The 23,968-nt window shown below is 42.2% G+C and overlaps 1 protein-coding gene across 1 annotated transcript in view; it reads left to right on the top strand.

Moving 5' to 3' along the window:
* Rhbdd1 (rhomboid domain containing 1) overlaps positions 1–23,968 on the top strand; it is a 117,705-nt gene that overhangs the window by 15,785 nt on the left and 77,952 nt on the right. Inside the window, exons 2-3 of the mRNA XM_021198360.2 lie at positions 6,918–7,429; positions 9,327–9,459. Coding sequence (XP_021054019.1) covers positions 6,997–7,429; positions 9,327–9,459 — 566 coding nt within the window. The 5' untranslated portion in view covers positions 6,918–6,996. The remainder of the gene's footprint in view (positions 1–6,917; positions 7,430–9,326; positions 9,460–23,968) is intronic.

The following is a 23,968-nucleotide window of genomic DNA, read 5'->3' on the forward strand; positions in this document are numbered from 1 at the left end:
GTCTCCATTTAAAAAAAATTCTAAACTTAAGTATTTGGAAAATTGGATATCTAGAAAGCTCTCAGCCTAGGCAATTGCAGGCCTTTAATAAATACTTGTGAATTATTATATTTCCCTATGATATTTTTAAAAGAATGTGTACTCAACTATGTAAAACTGTTAAATGAAACTTAGTAAACGTAGTGATGTCATACCGTTGATCCTTCTAAGCTATGTAACAATAAACAGTTTCTTGGAGAGGAAGCCATATAATGGAAGATGATTTCAGTAAATTTGTTGTGCTTACAATAATATGGAGACCCCAATCTTCAGCACAGTGTTTAATTACTCCCATTAAGACTCTATCATGTCTGTGTTTCTTGTGGAATTAATTTGTTAGTATCACATACCAAATTGGGAATAGAATTTACAGCTGGTATATATTTATTCTTGCAATTTAATGGTTTCAGTTCTTATTGAACGTTTAAATTTGAAAATTGAGATGCATACTGCCTTGGTAAATGATAATGGTGAAATATTTTCTGCTTTGCAAGTAGAATTCAAAATCCTTGTAATTAGTTTCTCTTCCCTTTCTACTGTTTTCTTCTCCCCTTTGGGACACACTGGTCTCTCAGATTATGAATCCAGTTTCTTTGTTTATTCTAGCCATGTAGTTTTTCTTATTACATACCCGTTTAATTTTTAATTTCTCATTAAAAGTAAATATGGCTAATTTCCCCATCAATATTCAAGAAATCTTCCATGTCTCTGCCACAACCTTGATATAATGCTGTCTAGTGTGTATTACTACATAATTAAAGTGGTGTTTTGTTTGTCAAATAGTTTTGGCAAAGCAGTTTATCAACACATTTTAAGTGAACCATAGGTTTATTTCTGTGAAGTTGATAAACTGTTTGAGAATAGAGTGATACACATCACATGGTGGGAAGATTATTACAGCTGTGGGAAAAAGAGAGATGATCAGGAAGGTGTCCTGATTTTCTTAACTATGCTTGCTTACTGTGCAATGGAAGCTCATTCAGAATGCTAAACTTAACTCATTTGGGAGACCCTTTAAGCACAGACCAGATAATGGTCACTGTGTTCACAACGATCACACAGTCTAGTTCTGTCTGCTTGTGGTCACATTCAACGAGGCTACCCCTGCCCTCTGCCATCAAGCTTCACTTGTAGGGACTGTGATACGGGAGAAGCAGAGTTGACTAAGCAGAGACTGTTCTGACAGACCAAAGGTGTCAGCCCTGGATACACTGGAGTCAGCCCTGTAAAGTTAGGATAAAGGCTTGGTACTTTATTCTCACTGTGATACTGAGCCATTGAAGGCTTATTACTAAGGATTCAGCTCATGTTACTCAAGGCTACAGTATGATTTCTGAGGAGAGAGAACTTGAACACGGCTGAATTCCCCCATTTATACCTCTCTTCCCCAGGGAATGACTCCATAGCTTATCAGAGGAAATTTTTTTAAATATAGATGTGTTATAGAACAGATTTCTCTTTGTCTCTTAAAACACCTTGTGTACAATCCTAGCCTTCATGGGAGAGGGACCCATAGAGTGATATTTTTCTCTCTTGGCCGTGTCTACCTTTGCATGCCTGGTACATAAAGAGGGATGCTTGCTGTATATGTCTGTTCTTCTAGTTTCCTGGAACCAGTATCTTCACTTCTTTTAATAAGTATAAATGGTGATTTAGGTGTTGGGAATATAAGGGTCTTGTTCTTTCCTGTCCTCCTCGTACTTGACACTTGGAATAAGTGAATGGAAGGTGGAGTGACTGAGTCATTACTGTTAGAAAGGAGACTTCATCTTCACAAACCAAGACACCAGGCACACTGGGGTCCTCCTATAAGATTATGACCTGGAAGCTTGCAGAAAAGTCACAGCTGAACGAACTGAATTTAGAAATCATGATAAAAAAGAATCGTCAGGACTAAGTCTGGAGTTCACAGGAAACATTAAGGACAGAAGAAAATAAACCCCCGAATAAGGGATTAGATTGTGGTTCTCAGCCTGTGGGTTGAGACCCTTTGGGGGTTCACGTATCACATATCTGCATATCAGATATTTACATCGTGATTCATAACCATAGCAAAAGTACAGTTTAGAAGTGTCAATGAACTAATTTTATGGTTGGGTGGGGTGGGGTCATCACACCGTGAACTGCATTTATGGTTTGTAGCACTAGCGAGGTTGAAAATCACTTCTAATCATTAAAAGGACCATGAAGGCACAAGAAAGATAAGTATCCATGGAGTGGGAGCTGACAGCCTGTGAGGAGGTGGAGCTGGGAAGGTGGAAAGGGCTGCACAGGAAGGACTTCAGCCTGACCAGAGGAGCTGAAGCTCAGCCTGAACACAGGGCAGAGACTCAGGAGGTTCTGCCTTTCATGTGTTCTTGGTCACTGGGAATTCTAATGCAGGAGAGCTGCCTCTTAAGTCATGATGTCATCAGCTTTGATTGGTTGCTGCTGCTGCTGCTGCAAGTGACCGGTCATCCATAGGACTCTGCATCACCGTGCATATATAAATAGATGAACTGCACAAAGTCACAGGGGCTAGAGGATTGAAAGTTTCCCAGTGGGAAACCATGGCCATTTCTCCAAGGCTATCTGGGAGCCTTTCTGTTGGAAATTGGGTTATTTTTATTTTATTGTAGCCACAGAGCTCTAATAATAGTGATAAGGCCAAGGCAATAAATATACTTGATGTGTTAAATATGTGTGTGTGGGGGGTGTGCATTTGTGTGTGCACATATGACTGGGCTCAATCACCCATGGGTGCATGATCTCTGAGTTCATTACCGTGAGTGTTATGCTGACAAGATTGCTAAGGATTTCCACAAACTGCTTTCTGGTCAGGTTGGAGGTCCACACCACAGGGGAGACTCATGCCTGCTTCTCTAAACCTGGTCAGGATCCCTTGGCTGGGCAGGTCACAGGCTCTAGGAGGGGATTCTTCTTCTATTGCTTTTGCTAAGAAACCATGTTGTCCAACTGCTTTCCAGGGACTCTTGTTCATTCCCCAAGGTGCTGTCCTTATCACTATCTCTTAGTTGGGGTTTCTATTGATGAGATGAAACACTATGACCAAGAGCAAGTTGGGGAAGAAGGGCTTTATTTGAGTCACCCTTCCACATTGTAGTCTATTATTGAGGGAAGCTAGAACAGGAACTCACATAGGGCAGGAACTTGGAGGCAGGAGCTGATGCAGAGGCCATGGAGGGGTGCTGCTTATTAACTTGTTCCTTGTAGCTTGCTCAGCCTGCTTTCTTATAGAATCCAGGATCACCAACCCTCCAGGGGTGGCACCAACCCCAATGAGCTAGACTTTATCTATCAATCATTAATTAGGAAAATGCCTTAAAGCATCCATTCCCAACCTGTGGGTTCGGTTCCTACCCTTTTAGGTTAAATGACCCCTTTACTGGGGTCACCAAAGACCATTGAGAAACAAAGATATTTATGATTTATAACAGTAGGGAAATTACAGTTATGAAGTAGCAACAAAAATAATTTTATGGTTAGGGTTCACCACAGCATGAGGAATTGTATTTAAGGTCACAGCATTAGGAAGGTTGAGAACCACAACCCTGTAGGTTTGCCTACAGTCTGATCTTACGAAGGCATTTTTTTTTTTTTTTAAAATTGAGGTTTTCTTCTCTCAGATGACTATGCCTTATGTCAAGGTACATAAAAATAACCAGCACAGCTGATCTCCTGTCAAGTTGCCATACAAATGCAACACTGTTAAGCTATAACCTTTCCTTTCTTGTTTATTCCCAAGGGCACACATTAATACAGATCTCACAATAACAAATATTCCAAGTCTTGACTGTACCACAGTCTGTACAAATTAAAACATTTTAAAAATCAGTCTATTTAAAAATCCAATGTCTCCTTTAAAAATTCTCTTTAAAAATTCAGTCTCTCAACTGTAGACTCCTATAAAATACAAACTGTGCAACTGTGCTCCTCAAAGGCCTTGGGTCACTTCTCCAGCTCTGTCCTTTACAGCATACATAGCATGTCTTCTAAGCTCAGGCAGGCTCTGCTCAATTGCTGCTGTTCTAGGTGGCTACCCCAAAACTGCTGATCTTGATGACCATCTCCAAAACTGCCAGAGTCCCTTGTAGCAACTGGGCTGCACTTTCACCAAAAGCCTCTTCTGGGCTCTCTTGGGGAAGTTTGGTACTGCCACACAGTACCAAACTTCAGCTTTTCTCCATGATCCCTTCATGCATTCAAAACCAGCAGCACTTGGGTGATTCTTATACTACCAAGTTCAGTTGTCAGCTCAAGGTACCTCTGGAGCACAGCTGCTGTGTGCTGACCATGAGAACACACTTCCCTGAAGGCTTTGTCTCAGTGCTGCTGGCCTCTTCTTAATCACTGTTCATTCTTGAGCATCCATTGGCTGTACAAAGTAAAGTTTTACTCTAGTTGTTCTGGTGTCTTGTTAATCACAGCTGCTACTTCAGCTCCATCTGACCAGATATCACAGATTCTTCACACAAAAGGCCCAGTAGAATTTTTGCTTCCCTCTGAAACATCACAAGCCAGGGCTCCATTATCAGAACTGCTCACAACATTCTTCCAAGTTCCGTAGAACAGCTCACTGAGTTCTCAACACCCAGAGGCTTCTCTAGCCTCAAGTCCAAAGCCCTTCTGCAGTCCTCCCCAAACCAACATAGGTCTATCACAACAGTACCCCCCTATCATGGTACTAACTTGTCTCACTTAGGATTTCTGTTAATGCAATGAAATACCATGACCAAATCAATTTGGGGAAAAGGGGGGTTTATTTATCCATATTATAATTATTAAAGGAAGCCAGGACAGAGGAACTCAAACAAGGCAAGAACCTTGGTAAAATTAATGTTCTTTAAATTTTTAAGTTTTTGTAATTAAAATATAATTCCATCATTTTCTATAAAGCTTGTGCATTGTCTAGTATGCTCAGTCACTGCTACCTGGAGTTGGGAGCTGAGAAATCACCACAGGAAGACACATGTCACTAAAGGAGCACTTTCTGGAACATCTTTGAATCCCTTGTTTACTTTTCCAGTACTTGTACCTTACTCCTCACCCCTCCCCACTTCTGGGTCTTTTATTCAAACACTTGATCCTTTTTATGGCCCTGTTTTTAGTCTGTCCCTACCTCCCCCACCCCCATTCCTCACTACCTGTTTCTTGTGAGCAGGAACCAATCCCTGTCCAAAATCAACCCCTATGTTAGTTAGAAATTGCTGCCTAACAAACTACTCCAGAACTAACCTCTGTGGTTCAAATTAGGAAGGGCCCATTGGACTCCTGTTTACATCTGTGTCACCTTAGACCGAGTTGGGTCTGAGGATTAGCTGACAGTGGCTGGGACCAGGGATCACGGGAGGACCAGAGCCTGTGCAAACTAGCCCAGACTCTAGCCCACACTGGAAGCCTGCAGTGCCTCTTGGGGCTAGGTTTGGGCTTTTTGTATTATCCGCCCCTCTGCTCTGTCAACCCAAGCGTGTCACAGTGCCAGCCAGCCCCAGTGGAGAGGGTGGAGAGGAGGACCACTGACTCATGGAACTCTTCCTTGTCACTAAGTCACATGACCTCTGTAACGCAGCAGTCCAGTCACCACCTTCTGCACAGTTGTGTACCTGTGCTCTTGGATCCCTTCTCTGTGCTTACAGCATCGTGAGCCAGTGCTTGGTTACTTCCTGGTGACAAGTGAGCGTAAAAACAAGGACTGCATTTTTTTTCAATGTAGGATTTGGCACATATGTAAGTTTTTATAAGCCGTGACTAAGAATTTGGGGCGCGGACACCTGTTAGTATGAAGATTGGATTAGATCATAACATGCTCAGAAATCTTAAAACCTACTTTTTGGCATTTTGACAGTGTTTCTGCGGAAAATATTAGAAGAGATAAGGAGACTTGGCAGGGATTTGATAAAAAATATTTGTCTCCTCTCTTTGTAGATTTACTACCATAGTTCTACTTATCATTTTCATCTTTTTTATGTGTATATGATGTGTGTTTAGGGTTGTATGATATATGTACATGCATATGATGAGTGTGTATGACTTAGCATCTGTGAGTGCTAGCACATGTGTGCCATGCCATGTATGTTAAGGTCAGAGGGCAACCTCAGATGTTGGTCCTTGCCTTCCCCTTTGGTTGAGGCAGGGTCTCTCACTCTGTTTTTCCTGCTGTATACACCAGGCTGTATACACCAGGCTGTATACACCAGGCTGTATACACCAGGCTGTATACANGCTGTATACACCAGGCTGTATACACCAGGCTGTATACACCAGGCTGTATACACCAGGCTGTATACAGCAGGCTAGCTGGGACTCTGCTGTCTCTGCACCTGGTCTCATCGTGGGAGCCCTGGTTCACAGATGCAGGCAGCCATGCCCAGCTCTGTATATATTTTGGATAATTGGATTTAGGTTTTCATGTTTGCACAGTAAGCTTTACACACCAAGCTGTCTCTCTTGTCCTGTTTTTTTTCCCATTATTATTACTATTGTTATTACTGGGTATGTATAATGTGTAGATTGTGGGTATGCATGTCACAGTGCATCTGTGAAGGTCAGACGACAACTTTGTGGAGTTGGGTCTCTCCCTCCACCTTCTGTGGGTCCTTAGGTTACCAGGCTTACCTTTTAGTTTTGTTTCTTTTACTGAGAAAGACACATTACAAGTTCATGACTATTATGGTCAAGGAAAGCATGCCTGTCCTTAAGTCCACTTGAATCTGGGATAAAATTTCCATTTTAGAATGTGAAATGGAAAGAGAAGTTAGTAATATCCCTGTTGGACTAAGGCATGCGTGGCTACGCCAGCCTGTGCCCTTCTTCTAGCGTGGGTCTGAGCAGTAGGGCTGTTCTCAGGTGATGAGTTTCGCATGCACTGTGTGTTTCAGGTGCAGTTCTCCGTGTACCTCCCTGAGTTCCTAAGCACCCAGCACAGTTCCTTATCCGCGCTCCTGATATCCTGTAGTCATGCAGCGGAGAACGAGAGGGATCAACACCGGCCTCCTCCTGCTCCTCTCTCAAGTGTTCCAAATCGGGATCAACAACATTCCGCCTGTTACCCTCGCAACCTTGGCTGTCAACGTCTGGTTCTTCCTGAATCCTTGGAAGCCCCTGTACCATTCCTGCATCAGCGTGGAAAAGTGTTACCAGCAGAAAGACTGGCAGCGTTTACTGCTGTCTCCCCTGCACCACGGAGATGACTGGCATTTGTATTTCAACATGGTGTCCATGCTCTGGAAAGGCGTGAAGCTGGAGAGGAGAATGGGAAGTCGATGGTTTGCCTACGTCATCGCCACCTTCTCCCTGCTTACAGGGGTGGTGTATTTGCTCTTGCAGTTTACTGTTGCTGAACTCATGAATCAGCCTGACTTCAAAAGGAACTGTGCTGTGGGCTTCTCAGGTAAGGTGGATGCTTTCTGAGGGTCGTGGGAGGTAAGTCGGCTGTTTCCTTTGCTAGTCGATATGGGAACAGGATCCCCAGCAGCTGCTGGGGCCTACATCTTGAAGAGCAGACCGAGAGGGGTAAAAGAAAGCATTGTTTGGACTGTCCCACATTATGATGCATCTTCATTCTTGGACATTTAGGGTCCTGGTCTGCTAGAACGTGGTTTGGGGTACAGAAGCATGCAACTGGCTTCCTCATGGCAGAACTGTGGAGGGAGTCGAGGGCATCTTTACGAAAGAATGTTCTGAAAACAAGGCTATACCTGGGAAGCAGATGCAGGGTCTCCTGGTTAACAACTTCTCTGAGTCAGTGTGACACAAAACACTTGTATGTAGCAGGTGGCACTAAGCAAATGAAATACAGATAGGCATTAGGGGGCAACAAAAGCCTGGGTTCACTGTGAACTGCTCCCCAGGGTTCAGATGGCTTCCCAGGGCAGATGAGGTCCTGACTGTACATATTCCACTTTCAGATGAAGCCTCTAGAAGTCAGCCTTCCTTTACCCCAGTACAGCCAATGACCATAGGAATTCCCGAAGGACAAGCTTGACTTGGCCCTGGGCTGGCCTAGCCAGTGCTGCCTTTGTCTCATGGTGCACTTCGTACTTTCCACAGTGATGCTTAAGAATCAGTAGCATGAAATGGGGAGAGCTGTATTGGTCCAAGGTTACCTAGAAAATGATGTGGCTTGTGCCTCTCAATAATTTCATTGAAATGAATATCCAGTCACAATGGAAAGATGTCTCAGCCATGAAGAACACATATTGATTGGTCTTCCAGAGGACCCAAGTTTGATTTCCAGCATCTTTGTAGGGCACCCACAGTCCCCTGTAACTCCAGCTCCACTGGAATACATACATTCTCTTTTCAGTGTATTTCCATAGAGGCTATAGGAATCCATGTTATTGGTATTTGCTTGTTGTTAATATTTATATAACATAAAATGAGGTTGCCTTCTTCTGACCTCTCTGGGCACCTGCAATCACATATATTTACCTGTACTCATATACATAATTTAAAATAAAAATGAATCTTTAAAATATAAATGTCCAACCCATTACCATGGTATTTCACCCCATATCTTGGGAGCCACCATTGCCATGGTATGCGCTCTGTATCTTGGGAGACACATAGCCATTCACCGTCATTGGTCACTGTTTTATTTGTGTTGCAGACTCAGAAGGAATAGTGTCATCTTGGTACTGTAGTAAAGTAGCTAGCTCAGCTAGTAGGAAGTAGACATGGGATTTGAACCCGATGGGGATGCTCTCCATGTGCATTGCCCCAGGAATTCTCACTTTACACATGTTTCACGGGGCTGAAATTGCCGTCAGAATTTAAGTTAGGCATGCTAAGTATGAGATGTGAAGAGGGGGAGAGTAGTAATCCTAAACAAGAAGACAGAGCCCCCCACCCCCGTTCCCTTGCTGTTGTCCCGCCCTTCCTTCCTGACTGCAGCCTTCTGTGTGTAATTATGAAGTACATCCACCCTGCTTTCAGTGATTTTCCATAGAGGCTACAGAACACACATTACTGGTATTTGTTCATTGTTCATATTTATATAGCATAAAACTAGCTGCTTTAAAGTGGGCAGTTCCCTGGTATTTGATACCAATGCTGGTGGTCCATTCCCACTGTCTATGTCATATACTTGGAAGCAGTTTGAATTTCCGTGTCAGATCCATCGAAGGGATGACCACTATGCTCCATTGCCTTACAGACTGTGTTTCAAAGCAGAAAGTTGGATGTAATAATTGAGTAATTGTTTTCATATTTAATTACTTTGCTTTGTGCCTAGTGATCCTCTCCCTGGTCGGATTGTTGATATCAGTGTGTTCTTTATTCTCTTCCAGGAGTTTTGTTTGCCTTGAAAGTTCTTAGCAACCATTACTGCCCCGGAGGCTTTGTCAACATTTTGGGCTTTCCTGTCCCCAATAGATTTGCTTGTTGGGCAGAGCTGGTGGCCATTCACTTCTGCACCCCAGGGTAAGTAAGTCTTTACTCTCAGGGAATAAACAGGAATGTGTTGATTCTTGTGGAGAAAGAGTTGAGATAATAATAAGGGAACCAGTTAATATATATATATGGCTTGCAACTCTAGCATTTAGAAACCTGAGGTCAACTTGGGCTATAGAGAGAGGCTACGTCTTAGAAACTAAAACTTTTTTTCTTTTTACAATGAAGCATATTTTTCAACTTGGAAGACAGATTTGAGTTCCATAATTTTGACATTCAATGTTCCCCTGGTTGAATCCTGTCAGCTACTGAACTGTGTGGTTTAGGAGTTTGTTTCTTCCCTTATAACTAGGAATAAAAGATCATAGTGTATAGACTTGAGAATCACTATTAGCCAGTTGGTGGTGAATTCTAATAACAATATTGTAGAGATCCACATAGATACCACAGGAAGATTAAAAAAAAATACCAAGCACACTGGCCTAATGATTTGTGGTGATGATAAATTAGAAATTGTCTTGATTTTAAAGCTCTTAAACAGAATACTTTTACATAGTAAATAGATGAACTCTACTGGGTGTGGTGGTGCAAACTGTAATCTCAGCACTTAGGGGACGGAGGCAGAAGGATGGTTAGTTAGAAGCCAGGCTCAGCTATGTTTCCAAACTAAGATAACACCAAGATGAAGGAACTCCTAACCATTTGGGGTTGTGAAGCCTGACTGTATTCTTTTGCTATTATTCCCTTGTTAATGTGGCTTCATCAGAGGCTGCTTGCAGAAACCCCCAGGGCTCTAAGAATACCATTTGACCTGCTAATCCAGGCAGGTCTTTGCCTGGACTGTTGAGGGAGGACATAAAGATGTAGAGGCTGATGCATAGGTTCCAGGAGACATTAGACTCATTCTGATTTCACCTCCCGATTTCCACACTGAATTTTCCAAGTTTGGTTCTTTCTCTGCCGTTTGGACAAAGGAGGATGAATTGTGTTATATGCCCCATTTCTCCTACCACCTTCAGTTCACACAATCTGTATTATGTAGCTCGAAACACCGCTTGTTTGTTTTTTCCTGTCAGACCTGGGCACTGTTTACCCAGTGGGAGATTTCAGGATTAAGAAAGAAAGGAGGAGGCTTTACTCATTTATTCATTCATTTTATTATTGTTCAGCTGGGAGCTTTTATTTTGGGCTTATTTTATATGACTTGTGATGTACTCAAAGGAGAACACACTTGGATCCTTCTTTAGTGCTAATGCTCCATCACTGCAGCCATTGACAGCCGGTGTATAAATGGCACATGTGTGGCACTGAACACCACTCATTTACAATTGCATTGGTACTTGTGACAGGTCAAGGAAGAAAGCTCAAAAAAAAAAAAAAAAAAAAAAAAAAAACTCTTCAAAGTTTTCTTTGAAAGGAGTCTAGTAATGTCCATGTCTCATCTGAGCAGCCCCCTCTCTGAGTACCCAGTAGGCTCTTGTGTGTGCCTGGTTGCACTCAACATTCACATGACAATCACCCCCTCCTGTGCTTGTCCTGAAATGAGTCCACTGAAAAACAGTGCTTTTAATGCTCTCCTACATTAACATGGAGTGATTTCTGTGTAGCTCACCATGCATTCCTTTTAGGGTCTCCACTTTACGTGGAAAGGGGATGGTTGCATAATAAATAGCCCCATCTGTGCATCAGGGTGGGATAGTCTGAGCCCAAGAATTAAGTGGAACTTCCTGTCTCTAAAGCGCAAAAGAATAAATATCTACTTAGGCACGCATCCAAATGCAGATTAAGCTGACCACTAGCCTAGAGAACTGATAAAGCAAGTGCTTCTTAAAGACATAATCTCAAAAAATTAACAGAAAGTTTTGTCATAGAGCAGGGAAGGGGGAGAATGGGGGAAAAAGAATGGGGGAGCCAGAGCCTCCACCTTCTAGTGGTTCTCTGTAGAGCAAACATTTGATGCTTATCTGGGTCTCATAAAGCCATAGATGGTAATTGCCCCCAGGTACTCTTGAGTGTTACAAAGGAACATGTCCAGAAAAGGCAGCCAGTAGTCATTGTGCAGTGCCTGAACTTGACCCAAGAGTGAAGTTGTCACACTCATTTACATTGTGTCACACACACTTGTCACTTTCCTTTCTCTTCCTGGGACTCTGGTATGCCTGTGTTTGAAGAGGTGTCCTTGCTGGGAGCTTGGGGGACAGTACTGCAGCTCAGGATGAAAGGGTAGGCCCCTAGAGGAGGTTCTTGCCCCAGGCTTCCCTTAGTTCTGTAAGAAAGCAGGCTGAGCAAGCCAGGAGAAACCCTGTCCTGGTTCCCTTCAATGATGGACTCCATGAGGAAATGTAAGTCAGATAAACCCTGTCCTCCCCAACTTGCTTTTTGGTCATGATGTTTCATCAAAACAATATAAACCATAACTACGACAGAGAAGAAGGTGTATGTATACAGAGGAGAAGGTGTATGTATATGCAGGGGAAGGCATATGTATATGAAGGGGAGATGTATGTATACATAGAGGGAGAGTATGTGTATGGAGGAGACGGTGTATGTATTCAGTATTAGGAAATATTGCACACTGAGGTGTGGTTTCCTTTGGAGAGGAAATAGAAATACCTAAATCATGAAACATAGCAAGACTCTGTGGCACATCCTTGGAGATAAAGCCATCATTGTTCCCTGAAGTATGTTTTTTTCAAACACTAGTTCCTCTGTGAGGTTTCTTAGCTTCTGTGGAATAAAATCCAGGGATGCAGAACCTAGGCCATAGAACCTTTTCCAAGGGAGGTAACAGGGGCAGGAGAATGTAAAATTAGATATAACACTGAAATTGCTGAAGGGGCTCTAGCCAGCTTGCAAACATGGCTCTGGCAGGCCTTGCCCTTCTCCCCCATTCCCTCTGACTTGCTAGAAATCATTAGATTCCATTCCTAACACTAGTTCCCAAGGTCTGTTCCTTTATTTGGCCAGTTCTTCCTCCTGAGACTAACTACCTAGGTCCAGCTGTGACAGTATTGAAGTCCAACAATCAAAAGCCCCTTTTGGCTCCTCTAATTAACATGCCCAGTTAAAATTAAACACCTTATCCTAACACAGGGTTTCCCCTTTATTAATCGCCATTTGTCTGTGGGCCACGTCTGTTTTTCTCTCTATCCAGAGACAAATACCCTTTCCCTTTCTCCCTCATCCATATATCTCTTGTCATTGTCCCTTATGCCTGCCCTTTGTTCTCTGGGGGGAAAAAAAAAAGAAAGAAAAGGAAGAGGAAGGTGAGTTCAGTTAGAACAGATTTTATCTGAAGTGCCAGTTGACACACAGGGATCTAGCTATATAGAGATTGTAATATCTTCGCGTCTGGGATGAAGAATAAGGTTGGGGGCGTGACTGTATGTAGTATCTCCTGTCCCATCTGTTCTTTAATAATTAGGCCACTTAATCTCCAAGAGGTGGAGGTGAATTCTCTTATCTTTTTTACTAATAGATTTTTTTTTTGACACATTGTTCAATAGAATTCAGCTTTTGTATCATGCTAAGGCCATAGCTTTTTTAAAAAACAAAAACACCTTATGAGTTAAAGTATACCGCAGAAGCCCATGTTAGAAATGTAGCTTCCCTAGTCCCAGCCACAATAGCAGATTTCTGAGCCCTTAACTTTAGGTGCAGTCTCAGGTTTTCATGCTGTGGCTACAGACAGTGTTGATAGAGGCCCCTTGGTGGTTGTCCTTCTGGACTCCTGGCCTACAAAACCTGCGTCTGAGATGACAGTCGTTCTGTGCTGTTATGTCGGGGAGTGTTTTTTTTCAGCAGGTGTGATGTCAGCGGTGAGTGAAATGACAGGAGGAAAAGGGAAGAGGAGAGTGTGAGGGGTGTGTCTTGGGAAGAGGTCAAGAGGTCAGGAAGACCTGAGCCAAAGGAAAGGAGAGCCAAGGAGAGGGACAGGTCCACAGTGAGCTTGTATTCAACAGAGTCCTCACACAGCAAGGCTTCTGAGCAACAGTTTCCACTGTGATTGGATCTCTTTTAAAATTGTGACTGGACTTGGTTGCTCGTGCCCTGTCCCCAGCACACTGTGGGCAGAAGATGGAAAAAGATGTCGAGTTGAGTTCCAAACCAGCCCAGGTTTCATAGTAAATGAATGTTGGATGCATGAGGATATGTAGCATGTGGGTAGGATGCTAAATACTATCTCAGAGGACTTTTGGTTTCAGTTCATATATGGGTGCTCAGCCAAGTCTAAAAATATTTTGATAGATTGTAAAAATTTTGAGTTCCATTTTAAACAGATACTAATTTCTTCAACTAGAGTTGGAAACATGAATAGTGTCAGTCTGTAATGGAGAGTGCATCCGATGGCTAGGATGTTGGTGGCCATGAGAAGATGTCTGTGATTCCAGATTTGTAGACTATTGTATATTGTTAGGACAAGGGCTATTTTCCCACAAGGTTTCCTGATGGCCACCAGCTCTCAATATGTCTGTTTGTGGAATGTGTGATTCATACTTCACCTAAACCAGAAACACTAACAGCAGTTGTTCAGTTGTTAGCAAAGTTGTTAATACACCCCTTTTGGAAAAATACACAGGGTTATCGAGAGCAAAGAAGAAAAAGAGGTGTAAAGGTTAACATAGTCCCCAGATGCTAGAGGCACATTTCCTTCTAAACTTTTTGAAAAGTAAAATGTTTCCAACCACATAGTAGAAAATAAACAAAACCTCTGGGCACCCAGTTGAGATAAGATGAAGGGTTTGTATAAGCAGACAGGCAGCTGGTAAGCATGCCAGTCCAGCCATATTTGAACCAATCAAGCTTTGAGGAGAAAGCCTTTTAACAACAGCCTGTCAGACCGAAGCTCCAGATTGCCTCTTGTTCTCTGGGGTTTTGGTCAACATTCATATAGGTCCTTAAGAGGACCAAGGCCTGCTTTCTAGGATTCAGGATTTTTAAGAATGGCTTACACTGTTTTTCAAGGAATTACTCAATTTGTGCCATTCTTTATAGCACAGAGTGGCCCCTGTGTGGTGACATGCATTCATTTGTTATCAGGATAAGCATGTTTCTGTAATACATATCATTATCTGATTCTATTGTAGGATCATATATTTTATCTTTATACTGACTGACCTATTGTATATTTTTCTTCCTTTTTTACTTTTATTGCTTTCTGTTTGTATAGGTGCACATGTGTTTCTGCACATGTGTGCACATATATGTGGAGGCCAAAGGTTTAATATTGGTTGTCTTTCTCCATCACATCTACCTTTTTTTTTTTTTTTTTTTTTTTTTTTTTTGAGCACTCTCTCACTAAACCTTTGGCTCACTGGGTTAGCCAGGCTCACCTGGATCCCCCTGACTTTACCTCCCCACAGCTGGAATCATGGCCACGTGCAGCCCACCTGGCATTTACATAGCTCCTGGAGACCTAAGCTCAGATTCTCTTGCTCACCCAGCAAGTCCTTTACCCACTGAGTCATCTCCCTAGCCCTGCTGCTGCCACCTTTTTCTACTGAGCTTAGCAGGCACGTGCATGCAGAATGGTGGTCCTCCTGCTTCATTTCACGGAAATTGTTTTCTGAGTGTTTCGTTGGAATCAGCATTCCAGAACTGTTCTGAGATTTGTGGACTAGGCAAGATTTCTTTTTCCTTCTGTATTTCTTGGATGTCTGTTTATATATTTCTGATTTTTTTTGTCTTATGTGCTCCCGTAAAGCAGTTGGCAGATTCACCCTGCCTTCCAGGAGGGCTTCCAGTTAGACAGAACTTCAAGTGGAAACAGTATTTCACCCCTAACCAAGACTCCCTGGAGGTGGATTTTATGCAAGGAGACAGAAATTTTGGAGCAGGATAGTTTCCCTTCGACTACAGGTGGAACTCATTGAAGGAAAGGTGGTCTATAAATCATCTCCCTGACCATGGAATCCAAGCCTGTGGAAAAAGAGAAGGTACAGTCCAGGCCTGGACAGCTGGGCTCTAATCTACCTATTCCCTGAGCTGTAGAAGTCAGGCATGCTCCACACAGAGAGGACAGTTGAACCAAGCTTGCTAAGCTATCTTTAGTTACTGTTTCCTGAGATTGAGTGTAATCTTTCCTTTTAAAAAAAAATCACTTGTTTGGCTTAGTCTGTAAGGTGCTTGCCATGTAAGCATGAGAGCGTGGATTTAGACCCCTGAATCCCAAGTAAAAGGGAGTCATGGGACACATGGAGATGCTGGGAACATGGAGACACTGAGCTAGCTGGCTTCGTGGACAAAGGCACTTGCTGCTCAAACCTGCTGGCCAGAGATCAATCTCCAGAGCCCACACAAAATGTTGGATATGGTGGTGCCTATCTATAAACCTGCCGTTGTACAGGGAGATGGGAGGCAGACACAAGAGAAGAGAAAGTCACCAGTCAGCTAGCCTGAAGTACTTAGTGTGGCAAAAACCAGAGAAAACGCGCCTCAAAAACAAAGTGCTGTTCTCAAAACAGAACCAACTCTGTAAGATTTTCCTCTGTCTTCTATGTGAGCATCATGGCATGTGTGCATGCATTTACATACCTGGATTGTACACACAATAATAATTGACCCATGTGTGCACCATCTATACACACAGTAAAAATTGGTTAAAAAAAGTTGGGTTTGTTGGTGCAAGTCTGTAACCCCATGTACTGGCCATTTTTGTGTGTCAACTTGACACAGGCTAGAGTTAGCACAGAGAAAGGAGCTTCAGTTGGCTCAGTGCCTCCTTCAGATCCAGCTGTAAGGCATTTTCTCCATTGGTGATCAAGGGGGTAAGGGCCCATTGTGGGTGGTGCCATCCGTGGACTGGTAGTCTTTTCTATAAGAAAGCTGCAAGCCAGGAAGTAACATCCCTCCATGGCCTCTGCATCAGCTCCTGCTTCCTGAACTGCTTGAGTTCCAGTCCTGACTTCCTTTGGTGATGAACAGCAATGTGGAAGTGTAAGCTGAGTAAACCCTTTCTTCCCTAACTTGCTTTTTGCTCATGATGCTTTGGGCAGGAATAGAAACCCTGACCAAGACACCCCAGCTCTGGGGAGGCAGAATAGGCGGTCTCTGGAACTTGCTCAACAGCCATCTTAGCTCAGTGGTCAAGCTTTGGGTCTGTGAGATACCCAGTCTGCACATAAGGTGGTAAGAGATGGAGGATACCTGATGCTTACTCTGGTCTCTACACACGTACACACAGAAACAATCACACATACTGTGCATGCACACACACGAAGCTACACGTCATAGCAGCAGGAGCTTATTGCACTGGCTGTACACACACACACACACACACACATCGAGCGAGCGAGAGTTCATTACAACTAAGTTGAAAATAGACCAATAACGAAAAGCTGCTCATTTTTCATATTCAAATTGAAAGATTAGCATATTCACTGCAGAAAAGTTGAAAACATACCTGTGTGATAATTATGAGAGTTACACATCATTGTTCACTCAGGAAAAGGCCTATCCTACAGCTGTGTCTTACCCCTAACCCTGCTACACACCTTTTTTTTTTTTTTAACTCCATCAACCTGCAATTTTTAACACTTACGTTTTCTACATTTAACTTAATGCCAGAATTCCAGAAACGTCTGATTTAATGGCTACCTAATGTTTTCTCCTGAGGTTTCTCACTTTGTTTCCCTGTTCACTAGTTTTACTGACTGGTCTTACGCCTGATGCAGATTGCAGGTGAGAGTGTTTGTCAGGCTCATTTGTAAGGCTTGGCTCTCCAGACTGAACACGTTCAATAGGGTGGTTTCCCAGAATGATATTTCCTTGTCTGTCATTGGTCTTGTGTCCTCTTACACACACATTTACATACACAATGGTTGTGATTCTTTACATTAATGAGTGGTGAGAAAAAACCAAGATGCCCTTCCTTCTGTTGTACATTTCATTTAATTGTGTGTGTAGGTAAGAGGACATCTCTTAAAAGCCAGTTTTCTCCCTCCTGACATGGAGTCAACCTCTGATAGTCAGGCTGGACAGCAGGTGCCTTTACTGATTAATTCACAGCAATTTTGGAGTTTCCGTTGTTTGTTTAGTTTTTATTTTATGTTATGGATGTTTTTTTCTTTCTGTGTGTGTGTGTGTGTGTGTGTGTGTGTGTCTGTCTGTCTGTCTGTCTGTACCATGCATGCAGTGCCTGTGCAGGCCAGAAGGGAGACTTGGATCCTCTAGAACAAGAGTTACAAACAGTTGTGAGCCACCACATGGATGCTGGGAACTGAACTCAGGTAAATGCTCTTAACAACTGAGCCATCTCTTCCCAGCCCTAGGAAATCTTTTACACTGAAAATAAAGATATAACTTTGTTTGAGGTAGAAATTAAAGACATAGGTCTATTTAAGAACTTTAACTCTGTTCTGTTTTAAGATGGTTTTAAACTAACAAAAAAATTACAAAAGAATATATAAAAAATCTCCTCTATTCCACACACCCAGCTCTGCCTATAGTTAACATTTTATTAATAATCTGTTCTTGTGCTGGCTTTATTATTGCTGTGACAAAGTCCTTGACTGACAACTTGAAGAAGGTTATGTTTCCACTGATGATTTCAGTTGATTGATGGCCCATGTGAGGCTGAACATCGAGGCAGCAGGTGCTTATGGCTTCTTACTTCATGGTAATGAAAAGTGGTGGTTAGGGCAGGACAAGACAGAACTGTAAGGACATGCCCCTGGAGACCCACTTCTTAAAGTTTCCATAACCAGGCCGGACAGTGGTGGCGCACGCCTTTGATCCCAGCACTTGGGAGGCAGAGGCAGGCGGATTTCTGAGTTCGAGGCCAGCCTGGTCTACAGAGTGAGTTCCAGGATGGCCAGAGTTATACAGAGAAACCCTGTCTTGAAAAATCAAAAAAAAAAAAAGAAAGTTTCCATAACCTTCCTAGATAATACACCACTTTCTGGGGACCAAGACCTTCACTCATGAGCCTTTTGAGGTGACACTTTGTACATAAACTAACAGGTGCATTAGCTAGTAGTGAGGTGGCCTTGGTACTTTATTGTTGACTATATTCTGTCCTTCAGTCAGTCAGCTAAGTCAGCCCTGGCAGCCATAACACATCATGGACTGTGACATAAACAGTAGAAATCTCTTCCTCGCAGTGGAGAAACCTGAGAGTAAGGTGCCGGGAAACAGTTCCTTGTTAGGCAAGTCTTGCTGGCTACCTTCTTAGTGTGTCCTTAGTCCTCATGTTACAAGTGAAGGGAGAGGAACACAGATGGAGAAGGGATGTGGATGGAGTGGGGGTGAGGAGAAAGGACAGACACAGGTCATAGACTTGCAAATTCTGCATTACCATGTCCTACAGGGCACCCATCCCATCCTCAAGGGCCTCCCTCCACGACCCCATCCTAACCTAATTATCTCTCAAGGGCCTTGTCTCCAGACACCTCCCCATTGGGTCCTAGCATTTTACAGTGTTACCTTGGCAAAGACAGAGCTTGTCCACAGAGGCTCCTGTTGCCTGTGATAGTGGTTTTGCTCATTTTATAATGAAGGCTCAAAAATACCATTTCTGAGTATCTGTGTATGAGCATTTACTCTCATTTGTCTTTGTGTAATTCAAAAGCCATGTTCAGTCAGCCACAGAGCATGACTTCTAAGCGAGTGTTAACTTGGTAACAGGAATCCATATTGTGCTATGCAATTAATTGGACAGGCCTACTGGGGTTCCATTTCAAAATCTGTTACAGAGATAGAAATACACATGTGAAAATTTTCTGTACCATCCTGAGGATGTAAGCTTTGGAAGACCCCTATCCACAAATGAGTCAGGTTCTCTTGAGGGGCTCTTTCCCTCGTCAACCAGAGTCTCAGGAAGCAGTGGGCAGACTCGGGAAGCAACTGTTTCTCTAGGTGAATGCAGGGTTGTGTGGAATGCCTTTTGCTAAGGAAGGAGGTTGGAACTAATTGGCCATCATGCTGTGATGAGATTGTTGCTGTGTGGATGGTAACACCTACTCAGTCTATATGTAACTAAGCGGGCTTGTTAGTCATTCTGGTGACTTGGTGATAGGTGGGAGGCTTCACTGTTCTGAGTTGTATGTCATAGGGCATGATGATTGCAGATTACTTTAAAAGATCAATTTTTGGAAAACTGAAAAATAAAGTCATGTTTCCTGGTCCAGCAGGTGACCCACTTCTTCCTAATGCTGTACCCCTCATTTACCCATGTGTGGCCCTCCGCTGGAGTGCTGTTAACCCACCGTCAGCCATATAAAGCAGCATGATTTATAAACAGGAAATGTAATTGTTATAGTAATATTTTTCTCATTGGAAGAATAATGAAACTTGTTAAGCTTACACCTTCCCCCTCCCCCTTTGGCCTACTTAGCATATAAGCTTTGGCTGTTTTAGAATTTCCTTCAGGAGACATTATTGGTTATAAATGTTTCTAATTAATTATTCACTCTCAAATAATAAGACAGTAAATCACAGCCCAGGTCTTTCTGATACTTTTACTTCATTCTTTCCCTTTCTGTATGAGGATGAATGTTTCAAAATAGAGTTTCCTCTATTTGCTAAATTCCCCTCCTGCAGTATGAAGTGATTTTTAGTTAAAGGTCATGGGCACTAACAGGCAAGAGGACTGTTTGTCATTTATATTCCGATTTAGTTGGAATTATGCAAAGTGAAGACAGTGGGTGCTATGAACTGAGATCATTAGTACATCCATTATTCTCTGATAACAGATGGGAACAGGCTGCAGACTCCATAAATGCTCCTTCCATTTAAAGTTGCGTTCTCATTAGTTTATATGAGAGAGAAAATAATTTCATTCTAATTTATCTCGTTTTAAATGGACATTGTTCCCTTCTGAATTCAAGAGGAGAGCATTTTAATGCTGTAGTCATTTATAGTACACAGGTCAAATAAATAACAAGTCATATTTCCAACAGTATATGACACTGCTATAATTTATTGCGATTCCTTGATTCTAAGACACGCATCTTTTTAGTTTATAACAGGCCATGAATACAATGAGAACAGCATCAGGTATCATCAGACTAGTAAGGATACTGCTTAATTAGGGATTGTGTTGTTGTTGTTGCTGCTGATGCTGCTGTTGTTTTGCTATTTATACAAAGTCAGAGCTTCATCTCATGGACTTTTGATGTTTGGAAAATCTGGTGAGAACAATCTGAAAATGTTGAATATGTGAAGGAAATTATCCTTCTCAGTTTGGAGATGGAGGTCTTGCCTTGAGGTTGGCCTCAAACTCACCATCCTCCAGTGTCCCTGGGATTATAGTGTCTCATGGTGCCAGGCTGGGATTTACATTTCTAAGCTTAAAAGCTGTGAGCATACTATTAGATGCAGACAAGAGGAAAGGATTTTTTTTTTCAGGTCCAAATGCATTATAAACCAAAATAAAATATAAAACCTTAGAAATAAATGACAGGAAATGGCTCCTTTTTAATGAGCAGTGTGGGCTTCAAGAGAAATCCCAGCAGGTAGATTGGCAAAAGCTTCTGTTGACAGAGGTTAGTCAGTGCGTACTAAATGCATGGCATAAAGATTGATTTGTTAAGTAATGAGACGTTAAAGCAACGAGCCTGCTTCCTCAGTAAGTTAATGAGCTTTTAAAAAAAGCTCTCAGTATTGTATTGACCTGGGTGTTTGATGTGACCTGGTAGATGGTACACTTGGGCGGACAGTCTGCACGGTGCATAGATAGCAAGTTTCAAGACCAGGAAAAGGGATTATGTTCCTTCATTTCTGAGAATCTGTAAGAACTATAAATATCCATAAATACAAAAAATAAACAAAGGAAGCGATTGATACCAGTCTATGTATTGATGTGGACTGTGGGGAGCCGTTTAAATGCTCAGTCACAGTTAAATAAGTCAGTAATTGTTCTACAGTAGAATATTATACAGCTACTAAAATATTGCTAGGGAATTAGTTTAATAGATTTGGAAAATATTCATGGCAAAATAAAGGTGGGAAGTCTAGTACTAGTCAATATTTATAGTATGGTTTGACTTTATTTTTATATATTTTACACCCTGGCATGGAACCCTGAGCCACACACATATTGACCAAATGCTCTGTTGCTAAGCCACTACCCTCAGTTTTTGTTCTTTGTCTTTTCCTTCAAAGTAAAAACTCCCCATGCGTAAAGAGTTAAAGAGAAACACACCAAAACACTAATAGTGGCCAACTTAGAGGAAGTTTAAGTTATTTTATCATTTTTTTTCTTAATTTTTTTCTCCCAAATTTTCTTTCATGGGAATATGTTATTTATAGTGGAAAAGCCAAGCCATTGAAAGGTAACTAAACAGTAGCATTGTTTCATAATATTAATCTGTTGTGTATCTTATCATCTAGTTATTCTGAAACACTGGTTGGTACCTTAGAGTTTCATAATAAATCTTAATTGAATAAAATCAGAGTTTAGGGTGGGCCAGCCCCAGCAGTATGAAAATCAGTTTGTCACCCAAGGCTGGAAATCACAGGTGGGCTGAAGGGGGATAGAAATAAGCGGAGAATTCACAACTGAGGAATCTCGAATGGCTGGGAAGCAACTAAAGAAATATTCAAAGTTCTTAGTGATCCGAGAAATGCCAATCAAAACGACTCTGAGATTCCACCTTACACCAGTCTGAATGGCTAAGATCAGAAGCTCTGGTGACAACACAGGTTGGAGAGGATGTGGATAAAAAGGAACACTCCTCCATTGTTGGTGGGATTGCAAACTAGAACAACCACTCTGGAAATCAATCTGGAGGTTCCTTAGAAAATTGGATCTACCTGAAGACCCAGCTATACCACTCTTGGGAGTATACCCAAAAGATGCCCCACCATGCTACAGTGGCACATGTTCCACTATGCTCATAGCAGCCTTATTTGTGATAGCCAGAAGCTGGAAACAACCTAGATGTTCCAGGACAGATGAATGGATACAGAAAATGTGGTCCATTTACACAATGGAAAGCTAGGTGCTGTCTGGGACTTGGCTGAGGAGTGGCAATCTGATCCAGTAGAGGAGTTGGTGTCTCAACAGGTGAGCAGAGCTGGGTGCTTGCCCTGGGCCAGCAAAAGGCTGCCCCTGCTTAGCTGAGAGACCTGCTGAGGGCCTTCAGAGGTTGTCTCAGTCCTATACCAAATGCAGGATGCTGTAGGTCATGTTCTCTGCTCACAGGGTGACCACAGTGACTTGATCATGCTCAATGTAAACACACGGAATAGTAGGAACCCTGAATCACTTGGGAATTTAGGTTTCTGGTTAGAAGAAATTAGGCATTACAGACGGCTAGTGAAAACCCATTGTATTTAAACCTGTGGCCATGACAGTACATAAGCACATTTTCTTCTAAAGCAGGAAAATTGTGAAGGTAACTAAACCTTTAAGAAGCTCAAACGTGGGAAAAAAAAACCAATAAGAAATGAGAGGAGATAGGACTTATTATAAGAAAAGCTTTTTTAAAAAAAGTTTTCACATATTTAGTTACAATATGATTAAACTTTCCCCTTACCTGTCCTTTTTCCAACCTCTCCCAATGTCTCTTCTCTGCAGTTCCTTCCAGATCTGCTCCCTCCCACTAAAATTCATGGCCTCTTTACTTTATTATTCTTATATATAAATATGTGTGTGTAATAAATATAACCTGCTGAGTTTATTTAGTGTTACTTGTGTGTATTTGATTTCAAGATTGATTATTTGGTTTTGTGAGAATCCTCCAAGAGACTTCCAAGGCAATATAGGCTATCCCCATTGCCCTCAGTTTAAGTGTAGCCACTATTGTTAAAGCCACCACACACTTTAAGACACTAGGAAGATTTTGAGCTAGATCTGACCTGAAAGTCTCTTCCCTGAGGTCTAGATAATCCCAGAAAGTGCTATGCAAAGTCCCATGGAAGGAAGACAACCAGGAGTCCTACCAGCTGTGACACCTGTGAACCATGACAGTGACCAGCATGGCCTGATATCAATAGAGGCGCCATAGTGACCCTTACTAACAACTGTATAATTATATGTAACTACTCAACAAGAGGGACATCATTCCTAGTACTAGAAATTTAGCCAGCTACCAGGGTCATGGATCACCACTTTACTAGACCAGCATAAGCACTAACTGCATTCCAAATTTATCCTTACACCCACAGGTGAGTGTAGCCCTGATCACACATCAAAGGAGCTTCCCTTTGCAGCAGACAGTGACCATTACAGAAGACTACAACTGGTCAAGTGCAGAGAAAGACAAAGTTAATAAAACAAGCGCCAAATATGATGGAGTTGATAAACGAAGAATTACACGTTTGAAAAGATTCATTGCCAGACAGTGTTGGTGCATACCTTTAATCCCAGCACTCAGGAGGCAGAAGCAGGCAGGTCTTGTGAGTTCCAAGCCAGCCAGGGCTACACAGTGAAACCTTACCTTAAGAAAGAAGGAAAGAGTTATTTGAGTTTCTGGAGTCCAGCTTCCTGAGCTCTTTGTATATATTGGATATTAGTCCCCTATCAGATTTAGGATTGGTAAAAATTCTTTCCCAATCTGTTGGTGGCCTNTTTGTCTTATTGACAGTATCTTTTGCC

Source organism: Mus pahari, chromosome 5 (genome assembly GCF_900095145.1).
Source record: "Mus pahari chromosome 5, PAHARI_EIJ_v1.1, whole genome shotgun sequence".
Taxonomy (NCBI): domain Eukaryota; kingdom Metazoa; phylum Chordata; class Mammalia; order Rodentia; family Muridae; genus Mus; species Mus pahari.